Source organism: Aulonocara stuartgranti (assembly GCF_965226115.1).
Source record: "Aulonocara stuartgranti genome assembly, chromosome: 3".
In the NCBI taxonomy this organism is placed as follows: Eukaryota; Metazoa; Chordata; class Actinopteri; order Cichliformes; family Cichlidae; genus Aulonocara; species Aulonocara stuartgranti.
Genome location: NC_138941.1, coordinates 20,619,054 through 20,640,212, shown reverse-complemented (window position 1 = coordinate 20,640,212; position 21,159 = coordinate 20,619,054). Strand labels below are relative to the sequence as shown.

The 21,159-nt window shown below is 41.7% G+C and overlaps 2 protein-coding genes and 1 long non-coding RNA gene across 7 annotated transcripts; 2 read left to right on the top strand and 1 right to left on the bottom strand.

Annotated features, from left to right (window-relative positions):
• Nucleotides 1–238: 238 nt before the first annotated feature.
• Nucleotides 239–8,787, top strand: LOC309701494. 3 transcript variants are annotated; one of them, XR_014275010.1, is made up of 4 exons: nucleotides 239–526; nucleotides 5,051–5,082; nucleotides 5,329–5,405; nucleotides 6,596–8,787. It is a non-coding gene; the product is annotated as an uncharacterized lncRNA (long non-coding RNA). The 3 variants fall into 3 exon arrangements; XR_014275012.1 differs by lacking the exon at nucleotides 6,596–8,787 and adding an exon at nucleotides 5,478–5,540; XR_014275011.1 differs by lacking the exon at nucleotides 6,596–8,787 and having other exon boundaries at nucleotides 5,329–5,624.
• LOC309701188 (BPTF-associated chromatin complex component 1) lies at nucleotides 8,138–14,044 on the bottom strand. 3 transcript variants are annotated; one of them, XM_082525252.1, is made up of 5 exons: nucleotides 13,566–14,044; nucleotides 12,798–12,892; nucleotides 10,264–10,490; nucleotides 10,041–10,106; nucleotides 8,138–9,297 (listed from the first exon to the last, which is right to left on the bottom strand). In XM_082525252.1, exons 1-5 carry the CDS (start codon nucleotides 13,584–13,586, stop codon nucleotides 9,233–9,235), a joined length of 474 nt encoding a protein of 157 aa, XP_082381378.1. In that variant the 5' UTR covers nucleotides 13,587–14,044; the 3' UTR covers nucleotides 8,138–9,232. The 3 variants fall into 3 exon arrangements, with proteins under 3 accessions (XP_082381378.1, XP_082381376.1, XP_082381377.1); XM_082525250.1 differs by having other exon boundaries at nucleotides 9,999–10,106; nucleotides 13,566–14,042; XM_082525251.1 differs by having other exon boundaries at nucleotides 9,999–10,106; nucleotides 10,264–10,487; nucleotides 13,566–14,041.
• Nucleotides 14,045–15,721: 1,677 nt separating this feature from the next.
• LOC309701328 (ribonuclease kappa-A-like) lies at nucleotides 15,722–20,977 on the top strand. The gene is made up of 4 exons (XM_082525446.1): nucleotides 15,722–16,085; nucleotides 16,667–16,749; nucleotides 19,278–19,404; nucleotides 20,613–20,977. The coding sequence occupies exons 1-4, from the start codon at nucleotides 16,011–16,013 to the stop codon at nucleotides 20,628–20,630; spliced, it is 303 nt and encodes a 100-aa protein (XP_082381572.1). The 5' UTR covers nucleotides 15,722–16,010; the 3' UTR covers nucleotides 20,631–20,977.
• The last annotated feature ends 182 nt before the right edge of the window (nucleotides 20,978–21,159 follow it).

The window sequence follows — 21,159 nt, the reverse complement described above, 5'->3', positions numbered from 1 at the left end:
AAACAGAAAAGACACCGCAAAATCTCGGAGCAACTGAATAAATTTCATATCATCAAGTCGTGACGAATGAGTGCACGCACAGTGGCTGTAGGGGGAGCCACTGAGCCAGCACGTCAGCTGCTCCGGTCAGTTCGAAATTCAAAACACAACAGAAATCTCCCGTCTTGCACCGCGGCTCAAAAAGCCTCTGACGGTTATTTTAATTTAACATAAAAAATAAATAAAAATCGCAGAATGTATATTATTCAAAACTGTGGACACGAGTGGGTTGCGGTGGTCGGCAGGCACATTTTGGTATGAATGAAATATTGCTACTTGCACGTTTAAATTTCTATTTATTTTTTGTGTGTGTGACGGCTGCGTGGGTAGCAGAGGAACAACTGCCGTTGGCGCCACTTTCAAATCCTCCACTGAGACAGAATGAGAGCCCGTCTTCAAATACATTTACGCACTATTTCGCTTTTTAGCGTAAAACCAGGATTATCTTAACATTATTTCTCCTTTGGATATTCTTTTTCTTCCGAAGGTAAGAGTTTCTTTTTCCGCCCCAATTTTGACTAATAAAGTATTTAGTCTTTATCTTTTTATTTTCATTTGTAGGTAAGTAACTTAAAAGTGTTTACGTGTTATGGCCGGTAGCTGCTTTGTAAGCGTGGATGTGCTGTAAGTAAAGGCTTTGTGCGAGGGACGCTTAGCAGACAAAGTAAAGTGCGGCTTGAAACAAAAGGCTGCGTGACTGCACTGTGTCAGACACTGTGCGCGTCCATTTCTGCACGGAGACAAAGCAATCATAATATAGTATCTTAGCAAATGTTCAAATATAGCTTATTGTTAACAGTGCAGAACTTATATTTCTTTACAAAAGAGTTTAAGTGATAAGTGGAAAAGTAGAGGAAGGGGACACTCCCCTAGTCACAGCCTCCTCCCCAGCAACCACGCCAGCCCACTCGGCTGCACACTGTGTCTAAATACGACGCTAATCTCGCCTTCAAGCACAATAAACAAACAAATAAATAAACTATACTTAAGTCAAAACGCCCCGTTAAACAGAGGAAACAGTGAGAAAGTCCAGGCTCGGAAAACGCAGTGACTCAGCAGTTTCTCACCTGCGCAGCCTGTCATCCTCTCATCACAGCGAGGACTGCGCACTTTAATACGGGCAGTTATCGAAATATGTGCGGCTGCCTTTGACTTCGACTTTACTCAAAGATCAGTCAGCTCTGATTATGTATTAGTCGGTTTTTAGAACAATGAAACTAATTTTCATAAATGTGTTAATACAAAGCTTTAGGCAACATGACAAATAGATGATTTCTAGGCAAACTATAGGGAAAGTTTTTTTCTTTTTAAGCGTGTCGTTTACAAACTGATAGAAAAACGAGGTAAAAAGCGGAGCTCCCACACAGACCGCTGGACTCTCCCCCAGAATGACCGAGAAACGGACCCTGACATTAAAAAGTCTCCCTCTTACTGTTCAACGTTTTTAGGTAAGACCCTGGTTGTGTATGTGCTGCACACCATCATCTGAGAGTGAAGTAACATTTCTAATGTCTTCACTTTTTTTAGATTAAATCTTGTTTGGTGACTTATAAAGAAAAGGTCACGATGGCTGTGCCTCACCAAGGAGATAGTGTTTGCTTATTCTGACAGAAACTGCTGCTCACAAAAAGGAGAATATTTTTGCAGAATAGTTGGCATCACTTTGTTCTAAATATTACTTTGTTTCAACAACTCAGTACTTTTAATCCATAAAACATCAAAAATACAAAGTATTAAATTAAAGTAGCAACAAGTGACACCTTTAAAACCGAAGTTGAATCTTTTTTGTTTAAGAAGACTGTAATGACAGAATTTTGTTTCCTGTCGACTGAAACAATTAATTCAATGCATCACATTCAAAAATGTATCAGCAACATTTAGAGAAATTCTGGAAATAATTATAATTCTTTTATTATATTCATTAGAGCTGTGTTCACTGAATATGTTCAGTCCGAACCATCACAAAGTGAAGTGGCCCAAATTGAAAAGCTAAAATTTCTTTACTGTATTATTTTATATTTACACTGATTTAAATCCATAAGGTAAATTTAAATAAAGTTTAATACTGCAGCTGTGGATATTTTTCACCATTCCTTATAGCATCAGATATTTTATCTGATCCATAAAGATCTTCAGCTGTTGTGCAGCAGGTCAAATATTCACACATGCAATATAAAAATTGTAAAAGAAAAAAAAACATAATTCCAGGAACAACAGAACTTTAAACTTCAAGATGTGAATTGATGTGGAAATATTTTCCAATGTGTCATATCCAGACTTGCACAGCAGAACCGAGTAAACAAATCTTTAAACTCTTCTTTTTTGTCTTTACCACAAACACATCGAGGGCCTCAGCCTGCAGAAATGTTAGGAAATGGATTAAGATCATTTCGGGATTATTCTATTAAAATTCGACTGACATAGACGTGAAGAAACCTCGTGTGGCTTAGCCAATTTGAATTCTTCTCCTGGACTGATGGTGTGGTGTTAGCCATTATCATCACCTGTAAGTGATTAGAGTAAGACTGCTTCATGTGAATGGAAAACGAGCATACTTTGTAATTTGGGGCATCCCTGGAGCTTAACTGTGACACCCACTGTTACACCGAGTAATGCTGGAGGAGCTGCTCCATTAGAGCCTGGTCTAGGATTTATTTCAAGTTAGCGCCGGGCCTTTTTCTTAATGTGCCCATGTTTTATTTTTCTGTGTGTGTAAAAGTGCGTAGAACAGAAAGAGAGGTAGGCAGGGCCACCTCCTTGTAAAACAGTGTAGTTTGAGAGCAGCACTTTCAGCAGTGTGAGTCTTCCTCCTTCCTGTCGACTGCCATGTCACGGCCATATGAGAACATGAGAAAATAGAGTCAGGCAAACACCGAGTGTAGCTCTCAGTGCGATTACATTTGTGCATTAATACTAGTCCATGTGTGTGTTTCTGTACTCGGCTTCCTTTGTGTGTCGCAGCACAGAGAAGCTGGTGGCTCACTGTACTTACCCCACTCGTGTGTTTGCTGTGGTTTCTGTTTTTTATTTCGCAACATTAGCCTATAAAGTAGGCTCCTCAAACTGTGTGTGAATGCATAAAGAGCTTCCTCTCAGAGCCACACTATTCTTCATTTTATATTCCTCCCTCTCCTCCCTCCCTGTCTTCTCAGGCTTTCTTTCAGTCTGACAGTGGAGCAGCTTGCCAGGCGTACAGGCTCAATGCGCCGCGCTGCGCAGCAGCCCCTTTGCCTCGCACAAATAAATTTTTTACGTGCAAACGGGAGCTCCGACAGACCCCGCGCTTTACACCTGTCTCACACACACACTGGGGAGCGTCCACATATTTTCTTTAGATTTTTCGCCGCCCCCGAAAATGTCGATTTGTATTGTAGAAAGTGACTGCTAGGGAAAAAGGCTGCAGCCCTGTAGGTTTTTATGCCTACTGAGTCTTCTCACTGTCTCAGTGTGCGTAGCTAGGGCTCAGCGAGGCAGCACTGAGAAGGACTGGGACATGCACATACACATAGCTAAAAGGTGAAAGGCCAGCAAGGAAGGATGAGGGGACACGAAGTTGTTGGTTGTTTGTTTGTTTGTGTTTGTTTGTTTGTCTGTTTTTTTGGGGGGGAGGGGGTATTTTTGGGACTGGGACCAAAACCTGACCAACCCCCTTCCTCCCCGGACACCCCCTTTTACTACGAACAGAAGCAGGAGCAACCAGAAACCCCAAACAGGCCTTTTTTCAGCTCTCTCTGTCACTGTAGTAGGCTAGCTCTATCCCTCTGATGGGTGTTTGTGTAGAGCTGCTGTTGGGACTCTCCTTGGTTTTTACTTTTATTTGACAAATCTAGTCATCCTGTGTGTCTGTGTGTGCCTCTGTTGTTCCTGTTTTATGTTATTTTTGAGGACTAGTTCTGATTGTTGGTCTGTGGATTGTGACAATGTATCCACACAAACAGGCAGAAGAAGGTGTGAGTTTACTTTCAGTGTTCTTAGTCAGTAGTTAAGCTAGTTAGCTCCTCCATCATCAGGTTAACATCTCAGCAGCAAATGGTAAGTGAATCTTTTTTTTCCTCTGAAGAATGTAAAATGGCCTGTGGTGCTGTGACTGCAGGAGCAGCAGGCCATAGACAGGAGCTTTCCAACACTTTGCCTTTTATTCCCTCCATCACACTTTGATTCTTCTGTGAGTGAGAGTGGATGTTTGGGACGTAGTTATCTGTAGTTACCTTTTCTGACCCTTTGTGACCACATGCCTTTATAAGGCTTCATTTGAGCAGCCTTGGAGGTTAAGCATCAGCACCAAACATTTTACATTTAAAACTGTTTGTTTTAAATAAAAACTTCTTGGCCCTTTAAGAGGATTTTTTTGCAGACAGATATGCATGCGTATGTTTCCTGTTTACAGCCGAGTTTTATGGAAGTATAAATCTTAAGTGTATCCTGTCAAGTGTGGTGCATCAGGTTCAGTGCTGGCCCCGCCCTGTCCAGTTCAAGTCTGTTTTTTCTTTATACTGACGAATCAGTCAACTAACTCTCAGTTTCACATTAAAATGACAGAATACTGGCTCCAATGTAAGGATCCACATGTAAAGTGAAATATATCAATCAACAGAAAATCCTTTAAGTAACTGTTGATCACATGTGAAGGATATTTGCAGGTATTTTATAAACCAAACCATAAACAAAAACTGATTTTTCATCACTGATATTCTGTCGATATATCTGTAGTTGGAAATGCATTTAAATAAATAAAATCCAAGCAGGTTAAGATGACTACTTCAGTCTCACTTATCCTTAAAAAGCAACCCTGCCTTGTTTTCTTCTTTCCTCTGACACATGAAATACTGAACTGCAGCCAACATTCACGAATTAGATGACGGGAAAATTGTAAGAGAACCTCTGGGCTGGACCAGAGCTGCTGTACCTTCAATAATACTGTGTGGCATGAGTCTGGATTAGTTCCTAGGGGCTGCATCAACAAGACATGACTTCTTAGACAATTGCACTAACTGATCTGCTCTGATTGCAGTGTTTAAAGCGTGACCCTCTGCAGGGCTGCAGGTAAGATGCTGTTTTACACTTTTGGTATAAAAATACACATTTGGTTCAGTGGAGATTCATTAAAATTGGGATGCAAGTATTTTAATAAATCACTTTCTTTTTTTACTTTCAGCTTTTTGAACTTGATGTATCTTGAAAACTCAGACATCTGGCGGATGTTTATATTGTGTTTCTTTTTGGTGAAAGACTTCTTCTAAAAGCTGCATGTAAATGTCGTTTTTCATTTTCTATCTTTGTTTACATTAGAGTAGGTAGCTTGTTACGACTCAACGTTCCCCACTGCTGTGTGCTGTTTGTGGTTTGCCTTTAAGGATATAGTCGGGGTAAGTACAGTCATACTTTTTATTTTATTTCAGTTGCTTAAATAATCTTTGATTTTATTTTATTTTTTGTAGTATGTTTCAGGTGGAAATCATCAGAAAATAAAATGTGTGGATTATTTTATCATTAAATACTTGTGGTGAAACATTCTTTAATGTTATCTTTCTTCAAAAATATCTGAGCTATATGTCGTCGTCCCCCTCCCCTCCCCCATCTGCTTCCTCTTTTTCTCCACTTCCTCCATTTTCTCTGTTTTTAAAAGAAAACCGTACAGATGAACGGAATCAAAAATTCAACATTATTGTACGTGGCCGTCTTCTTCAGAGAAAGGTCACATACATTTCAGTTTTGTCTTTGCCCTCCCGCCCCCGTGGACATGCACCAGCCTGAGTCATGGACTCGGTGTGTCCAGGGTGCGCTCTAGCAGCACATCATGTTTTGCAGATGTGCTGAATCGCTTCAAATCATCATGTGCTGCCACCGTGAGCCCTGGGATCCTCAGCATCACACTGCTCCTAGTCCATTTTCCTCCAGCTTAGACTTTGATTGCAATAATTTCTGTTACTTGTCTTAAAGCTATGAACCACATGTGGGTGAATGAATGCATGAGTCGCTTTCCTGTTGTCTGATAGCAGCTGGATGCATGTCATTATCTGAGTATCACTGGTTTATTTTTCTGTCGAGATCTGTGAAAAGAATTGCACTGACATGAATAGTGAGCAGCAGTAGTGAGCACAAACTCACATTTAATTCTGTTTCAAGCTGAAATCCTTTTGTCTCCTGACAACAAACTAATTGCACCAGTGAGTTGAAAACAGCATTTCCTACTTATAGAGAACATAATGAGGTTAGAAAATGAGGACGAATGATTTAGATAATTTCCTTATTTAGGGTCGACAGCTTAGACACGTTCTATTTAAAACAAACTTTTTTTAGGTTTTTCACTCATAACGATGTTGATTTTATGTTAGTGTTTGTGTGGAACAATCAGCGATTAGACTCCAGCCACAGTTCTCTTTCTAAAGGTTTTTATTAAAATAAGAGAACAATGTGTTTTATCCACATCATATAAAACAAATTTCTGTTTATGAATAATTATTTAAGAAACTTAGGAACAAACGCACAGCTGACCAGGAGTGCCTGCATGTTGCATTTGTTTATATTTTGTTGCTGATTTTCTTGTTTTCGATAGGTACTCGTGTCAAAGCCTGCCAGTCTGTGGAATCACTCATTTCAAATATGTGCTCGTCCCTCCAGAGATCACTGATCCATCCAAAGCTGCTGTCACAAACAACCTGAGAGGTGTTTGCATTGAAATCTCTGGTCTTTATATTTCAGATCAGTATGTGGGAGGCAGATCACTGCATGCTGAAAATATGCTGCGTTACCTGTAGTGCTTGGATTTATTCTTTACTTGTTTTTCCAGAAATGCATGTTTGTGAGTACGTGTGAGTGTTGGTCACATTCAGTGCATCTGGCCGTAGCAGCACATCATTACTGGTATTTTTCACTGCATTACCAGTATGTTATGTGCTGCTTCTGTCAGACACACATCACTACATTGCTGTGATTATCATTTATTTTGTTAGAAATAAGCAGCACTGCAGTTTAATGTGTCTAAAACTTCCCAGTGGACGAACATAACGGTCTGTGGGTCGATTATGACTGTTACACATTAATAAAAGGTCAGCATTTGAAAACTAAAATGTCTACTGAAACTTATTTTAGACCGAAAGAAAAGGTTCAAATCTTGTCTCACCTTAAACTACATGCATGCTAAAGTTCTTTAAGGTCGCGATGGCTTTGTTCCAAGCACAATAATAAAATCTGAGCCAGGTTTGAGTGTCTACAGCGCTGATGAATCTTTACAAAACGCAAATGAATGTGTCATGATTTCCACTTATGTGAGCACACAGAGATGGTGTATGAAGGATATCACACTGCTGGTCACTGTGTTCCTATAAATGTCCTTGATGCCGTCAATCACATCCACCGTCAGCACCTTCACAGCTTTTAGCTCAAGGGATATTTCTTTAAATCATCCTTTTGCAATTTACTTTTCCCTCTTCAGGAGAGAATTAGCATCACTTTTCTTAGTGTCTTAATGTGTTGGGGTGCACTTGGAGGCTGGCAGATGAAAACTAAAATAATGTTTTCTTCTATTTAGACAAAAACATTTCTTTGGGAACTAAACAGAATGGAAAAGATGCACAAGCACATTCAAATTCGCAGCTATTGCATCATCCCCCAAACATCTGTTTCTTTTAAGCCAACGTGTTTACGGGCGATCGTGGCTCAAGAGTTGGGAGTTCGCCTTGTAATCGGAAGGTTGCCGGTTCGAGCCCCGGCTTGGACAGTCTCGGTTGTTGTGTCCTTGGGCAAGACACTTCACCCGTTGCCTACTGGTGGTGGTCAGAGGGCCCGGTGGCGCCAGTGTCCGGCAGCCTCGCCTCTGTCAGTGCGCCCCAGGGTGGCTGTGGCTACAATGTAGCTTGCCATCACCAGTGTGTGAATGTGTGCGTGAATGGGTGGATGACTGGATATGTAAAGCGCTTTGGGGTCCTTAGGGACTAGTAAAGCGCTATATAAATACAGGCCATTTACCATTTACGCAGCTATGCTTCGCTGCACTTCAAAGCTCAAGCACTTTCATGCAAAATGATACTGATGAAAATTCCCCGTCTGTGACGCTCCTGCCAAAGCAATAAAATAAATGAAAGGCATGAAGTCGAGATAAAATAAATCTATCACCTTAACTTTATGTTCCACTCACATGAATATAAAGAAAAGATTAAACAGCATGAAACATACATGATGCTGTCAAATGCTAAAATACACAAAAACCGACAGTTTCTACATACAGAAAAAATAACAATTAAAATCATCATTTGTTACATTGTTTCAACTTCCAGACTCCAATCTGGAATAATAGGAGCTTGATATGGATGCTGGAGAGGTGCAATATCTCTTTTTATATTCCCAACACTTTACTCACTTTAGTCACTTATTCAGTCACTTTAATTTTAAAACTGTATATTCTGTGTATTTATTATCTCACTCTTATTGCCTGTTTATGCTCTGTCCTTGTCTTCGACGTCATGCTGCTCTGTTGTATCTTAATTGTCCCTTTGGGATGAACAAAGTCTGGTTCTGATATTCAATTGGAATTCATCCACATTGTCTCAGCTCACTGGTGTCATTCTGTTTAGTGGAAAACTAGTTGTGTTTCAGAGCTCTACAGAGAAATCCTGGTAAAGTTAGTTGAGATGTCCTTTTATCATGTTGTTACTGCCATGTCTGTACAGTCAAAGTTTTAACCACGGATATCTGCCAAAAGTGAGATGTGGATTTCTCAGGACACTGGCTCGTCAAAGACATTAGTAACACATGCCAGCAATTATGCTGTCAACATGACAAATCGAATCTTACAAAGGCATTTGGAAGCACTGAAGTGGAAATTATAGAGGAGCTTTTTAATGAGTTTCTGTAAATGCTTTAACTTTGTTTAAAAAACACATGTCCTGCGTCCGCAGCGGGAGAACTTTTGCAAAGGTTATCTTTTATCAGTGAAGCCAAGGGTTTTCTGCTGAAATGTAACTTAAATAAATAGAGTGGGATATTCTAAATGTTTCTCCAACCAGAGTTTAAGGAAACGAAAATTACACAAGGTCACACATTATGCCAACTTGCCTAGAACTAACTTCATCACCAACACATTCTGACTGCTGTTCATCCTAGTGCTCAGCATCCACTGCTTACAAACACGAGTCCTGATTTTTACAAATTATTTCAAGTGTTTCTTCATCACTTCTAGACGTTTACAGGAGGATCAGCGGGACAGCAGAGGCAGGTCGCTGGGGTTCATAATGAGGCTTGAGTCCAGGTTCAGAGTATCTATGGAGACAGAAAAGAAAGTCTCATATACTTACTGTAGATCATCAAATGGTCCAAATCTTTACATGGGGCCCATAAATATACAGGCTTGTGGGTTTTTGCCAGTTTATTGAATTACTGTCCCGTCTTTACCTTGCAGTGGCCTGATCCTATATAGATCGTCTGCCTTTTTTACATAACCTCCTTTTGTGCTAGTACACATTTACATGTTTTGGATAGTGCAGATGCTCCCAACGTCACTTTTTTTAATGTGAAAACCCAAAGTTTCCCTGCTCTCAACTTTAGCTGATAGCCACTTGCCCAAACTGCTGATGGTAAGGCCAGTGAGGTGCAGGACTTACTGGATGGGGTTTTCTACCCAATTTTTTCTGCTGAACAACAGAAGTCAGACCCGATGATGTTAAAGCAGAAGCTATCTAATCTTTTGACTTGATTCCAACTTTTCAATGTGTGTGTATGTGTTAGTCCCCATAGGGAAATTGTTCCTCTGCATTTAACCCAGTGTGTAGGGACGGTACCTTGCTCAGGGGTACCTCAGGGTAGCCATTCAGTGGAGTCGAACCCCCGACCTTCCGATCATGGGGCCACCACTCTACCTACTGAGCTATCCCTGCCCCAGGGATATTTGACAGCTTCTGTTTGTTTGTGTAATTCAGCGTAAAACAATCCATCTGTGGTTTTTTTCTGTTCATGAACTTTACCTTGATCAAAATTGTTGAGTTTTTTGGAGTTGGATCGCTCACCGAGTCCCTCGATGTCCACAAGATCGCTGTTCACATCCGAATCATTCAGAGCGCTGAGGGTCACATCTGCACACACACAGCACTCACTTCACTTCTCTGTATTATTTGTTCATTTTTGTACATTTAAAATTTACAAAAAGTTATTATTTACAAGCTACAAGAAAGTTGTTGTTTTTTTTTTAATGAAATGAATAAAACTGTTGGTGGACTCGAGGATGGAGACCTGCAGTCTTCTGTTTCTTCAGAGGAGGCTGGCTGGAGGGGGGACCCTGGAGACCTGCTGCCATGACAACCTGAGCTGTGGACACAGAGATAACAGCTGGAGGGCCCTGCGATGCTCTGGCAACAGCAAGAGTGGATTTCTTGATGACCTTCTTTGGACTGTCAGAAGTTGCAGGCGTAGCTCCATCTTCATATGGTTTCCTCTTCACTGTGCTCTTTGTCAAACTGCTGGAGGAGAGATGGGAGCTAAATTAAGGATTAAGCTATTCCGGCCCACACTGGGTAGTCTCTGCACATGTGATGACACAGATGAATCACACGTTCTGTGACCATTTATTTGGTAACTCGTCTGACTCTGACTGTAACACTCTGTGTCTGATTCATGTTTATTATTAAAACCGGCTCACAAAGTTACACGTTTTACGCCCCAGAGGTTGTTCTCATGAATAAGACATGTCCAAGATTTTTAGTAGATACACCTATGGTCTCAATTTAAAAATTCTACGTTGAATTATTCTCGAGTTTTCTGAAAATCTTATGAATGTGCAAACTTAAACCCATGACCTTGAGATGGAGGTCACAGAGACTGAACTTCTTTTAGTAGATGCAGCTATGGTGACCCACAAGTTAATGCACTCACAAACCTAACTTAAATTAGGTTATTTATAGTATAGTTTATAGATTATTTACAGTACATGAAATTGTGCCATGCATGCTATGCACATGTATAAGTTTTGGGTTGTAGACTCACGTAAATGCTCATCCTGTTCTAGCAGATGGTTTCCTCTCCTTAAGGGTAGCCTGGTCTGATTGTTGGAGTCTTTCCTTCGTTATTTGGGCCTTTACCTTACTATATAAAGCAGTGACTCCATAGTGTAGTGGTTTACACTACTCAAATCCTTTGGAGTTTGCATCAGAAAGGACATCTAGTAAATCTACTTAATCAAATATCCATCCACTTAGGCTACGTTCACACTGCAGGCGAAAGCACATCAAATCTGATTTTTTTGACCCTATGCGACCCATATCTGATCATGGTAGGACAGTGTGAACGACACAAATCCGATATTTTCAAATCCGACCTGGGTCACTTTCGTATGTGGTCCTGAATCCGATACATATCTGATGTTTCAGAAAGCGACTGCTGTTTGAACGGTCATGTTGCATTAAATCAGTCTTTTACGTCACTGACACAGGACAGACGCCAACTATCAGCGCCGGAGAAGACATCGTGAACGCTTCCTGGCTATCCAGTGAAACTGTTGGGAAGACAACGTGAACATTTTATTTGTACTGTATAATCTGCAGATTCTGACAGGAATCTGCAACTATCCTTTGAAGCACCGCTCCTCTAAAACAGCAATAAGGATCATTATTAGGCCAAATGTAAATATCACAATAACTTTATAACTTAAAGCAAAATTGGGAAATGTAAAGTCCGAAACAGGTCTTTATATTAAGGCTATCAGTCCAACAACAGGGCAGCACGGTGGTTAGCACTGTTGCCGCACAGCAAGAAGGTCCTGAGTTCAATTCCACCATCAGGCCGGGGTCTTTCTGTGTGGAGTTTGCATGTTCTCCCCGTGTTTGCGTGGGTTCTCTCCGGGTACTCCGGCTTCCTCCCACCGTCCAAAGACATGCAGTTTGTGGGGATAGGTTAATTGGAAAATCCAAATTGTCACTAGGTGTGAATGTGAGTATGAATGGTTGTCTGTCCTTGTGTGTTAGCCCTGTGACAGACTGGCGACCTGTCCAGGGTGTACCCCGCCTCTCGCCCTACGACAGCTGGGATTGGCTCCAGCGCCCCCCACGACCCTGAAAAGGAAAAGCGGTAGCGAATGGATGGATGGACAGTCCAACAACACTGTTTGGTCTGGGTCTAAACAGAGCGCGTTGTGTGTGACGTCTTCTTTTGCACATGCGGCCGCTTTGAGGGTTCACACTAGAGCGCGTTTGCTGTCGCATTTTATTTGTAGTGTGAACAAGCAGACAAAAAAGTAAATAAATGAAAAATCGGATTTGATAAAAAAAATCTGAATTGAGCATTAAGACCTGCAGTGTGAACGTAGCCTTAGAGACCCCTCGTGAAAACGTTTACCTTACTACAGGGGTGGGTAACTCCAGGCCTCGAGGGCCGGTGTCCTGCAGGTTTCAGATCTCACCCTGGGACAGCACACCTGAATCAAATGATCAGGTCATTTCCAGGCCTCTGGAGAACTTCAAGATGTGTTGAGGAGGTCATTTAGCCATTTAAATCAGCTGGACACGTCTAAACCTGCAGGACACTGGAGGCCTTGAGTTGGACACCCTGCCTTACTATATAAAGCACACTGAGATTAACCGCTGTTATAGACAGAAAATTAATTTACTTAACTCAATGGTTTATAATGAAATTAAACTTATATAAAGTACATCTTAGTTTTTGGCTCCAACAACAAAAACAGCTCAAGTCCATACGAAATGCAACAACATTACTTTTTATATCATTTTAGACAAATTATTATAATTATACAAGGTGTGTGAGACTAGTGTTACCCGGCAGGACTGGACTCTGCCACTGGGTGAAGCTGCATGGTGAGTTCTCCTAGTTTGGTGAAGGCTGCTCCTGCTGCAGAGAAGATCTCGCCCACCTGGCCAACACAGAGTGGTTAAGTGGACAAGTAGCATCCATGGAAAATGACTATTACAACGTTCACCCTCTGTGGAACGATACGTAAAGGGATGTGTACTGCAACATGCTGCGATTAACATTTAGGTGGTAGAGCAGGTCAGCTGAGAGAAGGTTGGTGGTTCAACCCCTCTCTGCTCCAATTTGCCTGCCAAATATCTTTGGGCAAGATATTAACCCCAAATTATGAGTGCGTGTGGGTGAATGAGGCAAGTTATATAAAGCACGCTGAGTGCTCAGATAGACGTTTATCATTGGGATCCAGGTTGTTTATGTGCAGTGTCCTGCTGCACGCAGTCACAGCACAGAGTAATACAACAGCACCAGCTTACACTGGTGCTGGGTGGAGGTATACAGATTCCCCCTCACTGGAAAAGAAGGACCAAAAGCAACACGTGGGCATAGATGATCCATGATTTTCCACTGTTGCTTTTTAGATAATTTGTCCTAAAAGTTAAAGATTTTGCAATATTGTTTGATGATCCCCTGGAAAAGTTCAGTCCATGTTTTGGCCATTGTGTAGAAGCAGCGGGAAGCTCGGTGCAAACTGGGGTTGGTACGTTTGTGTAAGGATAACAACACTGTATGCACACCATGTAATACATGCTAAATGTTCACGTGTCAGACTGACTTACTTTAGTAGAAGCTGAGGTCATTTCGCTGGTCTCTGTGATAGCACACACTCAATGATGTCCTTCAGTTCAATTACAGCTACTACGATGCTAACAGCATAGCCACTTAGCTAATGTAGCTCCACAGCTAGAAAGCAGCTCTCCCGCCGTCTTTAGTATCGCTGCTTGGAAAAGGCAGTCTTTTTCATACCGCGCTGCATACTGCTGCAAAAGGTGTTTTATCTGCCTTCAAACTTCTTTCCTATCATGTCACTGACGACAGACGGATGTGCGCGCGCTCAGCAGATGGCTCGCGCTGGCTTCAGGGTGCACTCGTAAATCTCAGTTTTTAAGAACTCACTGTGACCGGGTCACTCGAAACGGGGTAAACTTGAGGACGTGAATACTTACAAGAAAAATATATAATTGGAATCAGATTAGTAGATGATATTACGGAGCCCCGCAGGGGACATGGGAGAAAAAAAATTAAGACGGACTTTTGCGAGATCGCGAGTTTGTTTTGCGAGATCTCGCAAAAGTCCGTCTTAATTTTTTTTTCTTCCATGTCCCCTGCGGGGCTCCGTACGATATTGAGGATAAAAACTGAAAAAAAACTAAAAAAGGTTACCAAGAAGAAACGTTTTAACAGAATGTTCAAAAACCTTTTCATAATGTTAAAGTGCTGGCACACTGTTGGAACCACAGATTGTAGCACGTTCTTTTAAAATATGGCCGTATAAGTCTGTCCATCCTCAAACTAAAATCATACACACTGTGATGTCTACACTGAGAATCTATTTTGTATAGTCCCGGGGAAAACGCTTCAGCAGTTTGACACTCAGGCCAGTGCTTCGTGGTGCTGCAGTGGTTAGAACTGTCACCTCACAGCAGGAAGGTTCCTGGTTGAAACTGATACTCTTACCTTGGCTTTAAAGAAAGAAAAAATACTGAATAGCAATGTCCTCAGAACATCTTTCACAATAACTTCTTGATGGGTGCAGACTAAAGCTAAGCACACCGATAATCGCATTCGTGCTTATCATGATCAGTTACTGTAGTTAAAGAGCAGGGGATCTGGTCTTTTTGGGGCTTCTTTGAGTGACACATGGTGGTTTACATTGTTAACATTTAGGCAGTCTATTGACAATTTATATTGTATTTATCTTTTATATTGTTATATTTTACCATAAAACACCTTAATTGTTTACAGAAATGAGATCTGACTACACACTGGTGACGCTACTGTAGAAACAACAACATACAAGTCCAGAGGGGATAGTATGAGGTACAGCATGACAGATGGCTGTGGCTCAGAAGGTAGAGTGGGTGATCTACCAGGTGGAAGGTTGATCATTTGATCTCTGGCTGCTTCGGTCTGCATGTCCAAGTGTCTGTCGGGTTGTCACGATACATCCGTGAGAGTGTGTGTGCCAGTGTATAGAAGAAAGTGCTTGTCTGTGAATGGGTGAATGAACCTGGTAAAACAGAAATAGAAAAAAGCAGATAGAGTTAGAAAAGCAGTACATAAGTCTGTTTACCAAAAATATATGTTCACACAATGAAGGGAAGATTGAAAAACAGAAACGTGCTTATTTATGCACAACTCTTTAAAAAAGAGCCACACGAGTAAAGAAATGTAGGGTTGCTGCATAGTTTACTTAGTTCTGATCCAGATTAATGTTTCATGCTGCGAATCTTTTTCCTTAAACACTCCATCTCCATTTATATGCTGTAGGTTGTATTAGTCATCAGTTTGTTGTTTAATTGTACTTAAGCTATAATAAATTTGGTCTAAATCCAGCTTATCATCAGGTACTGTTATGGTGTATCTATCTCACACACACTGCACAGTGCAGGCTGGTGGAAACCTATACATAACCATACTGTACCACTACAAAGGCACACATAGATACATTACAGTGGTTTTTCTAAATATACATTATCATTCAAATCACTTGCCTGCCATGTGCACAAGAAGACACCGCGTTAAATGAGTGCTTACTTTCTAGTGATACACTACGCGTTTACTGCAAAGCAGAGCGTTTCAAAGTCTATCACACAAAATAAGCGCAGAGAATAAAGTAGACAGGCGTGCGTTCATGTTGTTGTGAAATCAGGAAATTACTGTATTTCCAAAGGTATCTGCGCGCGGAGAGGGAAGGTCACATGACTGAGAACATTGCGGTCACGTGATTTCGTTTACCGGATTGTTACAGAAAACTTGTAACTAGAGGTTTGTGTTGGTTTGTACGTGACGGACGTGTCAGGCTTTTATTACAGTAAGTTAGGAGCAAATGTATCGCACCGCACACTAATATAAAACACTTCACTCGATCGGTTTGTTTCTATTTCTAACTTTCAACATCCCGGAACCTGTTCGGTCATAGTCACGTGACCGAAGAAGCTACCGTAGTCTGAGATTAGTTTGACGCTCTCTGTGTGGACTAGTAAGAGCACCAGAGTGGAATCATGCGTGGCCTCATCTGTGGACCTAAACTCGCCGCATGTGGGATCGTGTTGAGCATGTGGGGAGTTGTCATGTTGGTAAGTGTGGAGATTTTGCTTTGCTGCGTCGTTATGCGCCACTTAAATTCTTGTTACGAAGTTACTGTTCACTCAGTCACGTGATTCCAGTTTCTTAACATTATATATTTAAATGTGTCTGAAAACGGAGCCTTAACTCTTACATACACTTGTGTATGAGCCACGTGGGTTGAAATAAAGTTAGATTTTGAGTCCAGACTGACCCTTTTAAACGTAAAACGTGATGTGCATGACATGTATGCTGTTTCTGTGAAGGTGCAGAGACAGTGTCAGGCAAACACCCTGTTGTACCAGCAACTATAACAGCAGATCTATGGTTTGACTTTTCTGAATCTCCCTCCCAGTGTTAGTAGAGGGCAGCTTAGGAAGCTCCAGTTAAAGAGTAAAGAAAGACTCTGTTTAATCCAATAGCGTATTAAATAGCCCTGTTTTGTGTGAATGTTTAGGAAGCATTGCATTTGTGTCAAAAACATATCTGGATCATAAAGAGCTGTACCCTGCTGTTATGTTCATTCCATTTGGGACCACATTACAAGTTACTCTGAGCCACTGCTTGACTAATATACCCCTCTCTGTCTCAGGCCTTGCTGGGCATCTTCTTTACAACAAATTCAGCAGTACTGATTGAAGATGTGCCTTTGACAGATGAAGACACATTTAAAGAGTAAGTCTTGTGCTATAACACATCACTCCAGATCTCTGCCTATGCAGCTGCACTCTGGCTCAATACTGGTCTGTTTGAGCTGGACTGATGCACTGCATGTTGGTCATTCTGTTTAGGGTTAGTATCCTGTCAGCTGCAGGTATCCTGCTCCTGCAGAGACAGTCACCAATTATGCTTCAATTTTCTGCCTTAAATAGAAGGAATGAAAACAGACAGCAGAAAAACGCTCTTTCCCTCATAAAATGTAAATGAAGAAAAGGTTAATGATGTTATTTGATATTGCTGTGTCTTTTGTAGAAACACGATTCTTCCTTGAAAGTTGAAATCTGCCTCAGCAATAAACCACAGGTCACCAAATCTGTCCAGCAGACGGGAAAGAGATCCTGTTTTTGAACACGATGCAGCGTTTGGCCTCCACTTAGCTGCTAATGAGCTAAACATGGACATTTTAAAAGGAATATAAATAGTAAAATGGTTCAATCTGGTCCAGAATGAAAAACAGGAAGTTTGGACTCAAAGAGTAGCAGAGTGACTTCCTCATTATCAGCTGACTGCAGGTTTCCAACCGTATAAACGCTCGTTTTAAGAGAAAACATCCAGATGAACAGAATCAACCTTTTGGGGGAGGGGTAGCAAATCTTGGGCTAAACGACCGTCCTGTGTTTTTGTCCTGTGTTTAATAAGCCCTTACAGGCACAGCTCAGTTGAGCTCAGTTTTTATTCGATAGCGCCAAATCACAAAAACAGTTGCCTCAACTCACTTTGACAAACAATCAACACAGAACTACATAAAGTGCAAGTGTGCAAAACTGGCAAAAAAACCACCAAATTGTGCAACACCAGACAGAACAGAATGATGCAGACACAACGGTGCACATCAGTACTTCACATCAGACACAGAGCCTGGTCGTTGTGAGGGGAGTAGTCTTCCTCATCATCACGTCCTGAGAGTCAAACCGTGCGTAGAAGTTGTTCAGCACATCTGGTACGGAGGCGTCACCCTCACAGGCAGGTGTTGTCTTCCTGTAGTGGACTGGATGACTGAGAACCTTCACAGAGTCTTGGAGAGTCCGGGTTCCCCACTGAGCCTCTCTTTCAGCTGTACTTGCCCTCAACGCCTTTAATACGCAAGTTGTTCTTGGGGCTTGGTGGGTGGGAATGACAACGGTATCCCCAACTTGATGTCCTGGCTCCCCTTTGCCATAGTGTTTGTGTTGTACCTCTTCAGTCTCTAGTTGCTTCTTCCAGTTGATGCCCTTGGTTACAGAATTTCTAAACTACTGTAAATTCCAGTGAGCACTGGAGTAAATAATGTGGAAAGAAAATCATTCCACCATAAACCGGCCACGAGGTGCTCCCACATACACATTTCCACATACTTCATAAACTGAGGGAACGAACAATGTACAGAGACAAAATATTGAAGAAGAAATACTCAGAAACTTTGTCTGTGAAGGTTCTCGGTCATCCAGGTCATCGTAGTCTAAGGAGCTTGAAAAGAAAAGCGTCTGGACTTCTTCAAGTTGCTTCCAAAGTGGGAACAATGGCATTGAGGATGCCAGTGTTCACATTTTGGACAGAGAGGACAGATGGTTTGAAAGAGGAGTAAAAGAAGCCATCTATGTCCACTGTGAGCGGCCATCTTTGAACAGAGGCGGGGCTTACGACACCAACTGTCTGCCATCTATAGTCCAGTTTTGAGATACTTCCCAGACGCCAAATGCCCACTCACACCCTGGGCCATCTGACCTCAGGAAATCACATGATAGGGTGGGGCCAGGTTTCACAGTGAGCTCACCCGAAACCCTGGCTCATGTGATTAGGTAGAGGATCATCAGGTGGTCCTTTTGTCCCTCTTTGTGGGGGATACACCCACAGAGCTTAAATCTGAGACTCTCCACCATGTGACCTTCGAACTGAAGAAGCTTCTCGGATGAGAGGTGAAACGTCTTCAAGCAACTTAAAGAAGTCCAGACGCTTTTCTTTCCAAGCTCCTTAGACTCACAAACTTTGTTGCCATCTACCAGACAATGGATCCCAAACACAGCCAAGGAAAGTCTCATTTGATTTCAGAGAAAGAAGAAGCTGCTAGATTAGCTCAGTCAGTCACCTGACCTGAATCCTACTGAAAACGTATGGAAATAACTAAAGGTCAGAGTTCATAGAAGGGGAACCTTCAGGATTTCAAGACTGTTTGTATGAAAAAATGGACCAAAATCCCACCTGAGTAATGCACGTGACTAGTTTCTGCATACAAGAGGCATCTAGAAACTGTCCTTGTACGAAGTATTAAATATGCTTTTCTCTTTGTCATTTCTCATTATAACACATAATTTAAAGACATCTGTGGTTTGATTTCTTTGCATGTATGAATGGGATGTGTTGTAGTTCAATAGCACCTTTAGAAATATATTTACATAGAACATGCGTGATGTGTTCAGTACTTGTTCATTCTGCTGTGTATCTGCAGTGACTGAATCATTCATGAGATGTGTAACTTTTCTTTTGCAATGTTTCTATTTTCTCAGTTTAGATCCACCTCACAGGGCCTATGACGTGTACCAGAAGGTGGGCTACAACTGCTTCATCGCAGCTGCTATGTATGTAGTGTGTGGACTGTTCTCCTGCTGCCAGATGAAGCTCAATAAGAAGAAGGTGAGTTAATGCTTCTGACTTTTTACCTTGCAATGCACTTGAATTTATTTTGGGAGAATCACAGGATCTCGATTACAAGAGGCTCCATCTTGTTAAGCTGTTTGCTCTTAGCCAAACAACATTGTTCAGTTGAACAATTTGATCCAGTTAGTTTCTTTTGAGGTAGTACTGGAGATTGAGATGGGTCAGTCCATGAAAAATCCATAAATGCTTCCCATGTAACTGTCCCAGACATCAGCTTTAAAAAACAATCCCATGGAAAAAGACTTTTGGGCATCCTTGACGTGATTCTGGTAAACTGCCGGATGACTCAGGACGGGGAAGCATTGATCTACCCACACAGTATACACTGCAGAGGGGGAATTGCTGACTTCAGTTGAGAAATACTGAAAGAACCTCTTTATCCCGCTGACACGCCTTCCATAGAGGATGCAGAGTCTTTGGACGAGTGTGACATCACTGGGGGGGTGACATCACTCAGGCAAGTTAAACTTCAAAGGATGAGGTCGGCCGAGTTCATGAAGCCTCTGAATGCTGGAGGCCTGTCTTGGTTGGCGCACCTTTGCAATGCTGCATGGAGATCAGGGGTGGTACTTATCGATTAAGAGACCGAGGTGTTGGTTCCCATCTTTAAGAAGGGGGTCCAGAGGGTGTGTGTTGGGGATCGCAGTCATCCTTATTCCCCTGGGTAAGCTGGAGGAGGTGGCTGGGGAGAGGGAGGTCAAAGCTTCTCTGCTTAGGATGCTACATTCGTGACCTGGCTCTGGATAAGCAGACGAGTATGGAGGCATAGTTTGTCTGTTCTTCTCCTGCAGCCCTGCATGTCCTCTTTGCAACAGTCATGAGGTTCACTTTATCAGTTATTCTTCTTCTGCACCTTTCTTTTCTACTGTGTCCAAACAGCTCAACCATCTGTAACCAGCTGTACGTCCTCTGATTTTATGGAGATGATGGAAGACAACTAGTTCAAAATTCATTTGAAGAAGTAAAACAACCTTGATCACAGAGATATGAGTCATGATGAGTTTATGGTCTTTCTCTGGTTTTAAACGTTATTGAATGTATTATGTCAATTAAACAAATAGGAGGTTTATTTAAGGTCAAAGAGGAGGATTAACTATAGTTTGCTTTCTTGTTTAATTTATAAACTGATGGTTTATTGTATTTGCTACAGTTTCTCATTTCTGCTCCTCGGTGTTGTTCTTCAGGAGTATCTCGTGCAGTAGCGCCACCTGGTGGAAGGATAACCTCCCCGCAGCCCACTGACAGCAGCTGTGTTGATTCTCACCTGTTTTTTCTTCTGTCTCAGGATTTCAGGGACCTTGTCAAAGGGGACGAGGTCGGACACTTTGAGAACAAAAAGTAATTTGACGTGTTAATTCTAAGATTAAACTAGTTCTACCTCTGATTACTGTGTTATAACTGTTTGGTTACACTAGTCAGATTGAAATAAAAGCTGTAAAACACTTTGGTGTACTTCTTAAATCAGAGAGTATGTTTGTAATCCTTATCAGTGACCATGTGACTGTGTTGGGAATGTTGATAATGAAATTAAATCATTTCTCTCAGCGTAGTTTGTCTGAAAGCGCCTTTTAAATCCTACGTTTACCTTTGGTTCCCTGGAGGACGTCCAGCTGTCTGCTGTAAGCAGACTTACTGTATCCACTGTGTTCTTCCTGTGGTGAGCGTCACAGTGACCCACTCTTTACTGTTACCTGATGAGTCATGCAGTAATCTTACAGTTGTACTGAAGCC

Bases quoted from the DNA above. Each gene is read 5' to 3' on its own strand.
- LOC309701328 (XM_082525446.1), top strand. From the start codon at position 16,011: ATGCGTGGCCTCATCTGTGGACCTAAACTCGCCGCATGTGGGATCGTG. The intron at 16,086-16,666 runs GTAAGTGTGGAG...TCTCTGTCTCAG, and splicing joins TGTGGGGAGTTGTCATGTTG to GCCTTGCTGGGCATCTTCTT. The intron at 16,750-19,277 runs GTAAGTCTTGTG...CTATTTTCTCAG, and splicing joins GATGAAGACACATTTAAAGA to TTTAGATCCACCTCACAGGG.
- LOC309701188 (XM_082525250.1), bottom strand. From the start codon at position 13,586: ATGACCTCAGCTTCTACTAAA. The intron at 12,893-13,565 runs GTAAGTCAGTCT...TGTGTTGGCCAG, and splicing joins TGACCTCAGCTTCTACTAAA to GTGGGCGAGATCTTCTCTGC. The intron at 9,298-9,998 runs GTAAAGTTCATG...CTGTCTCCATAG, and splicing joins ACTCAACAATTTTGATCAAG to ATACTCTGAACCTGGACTCA.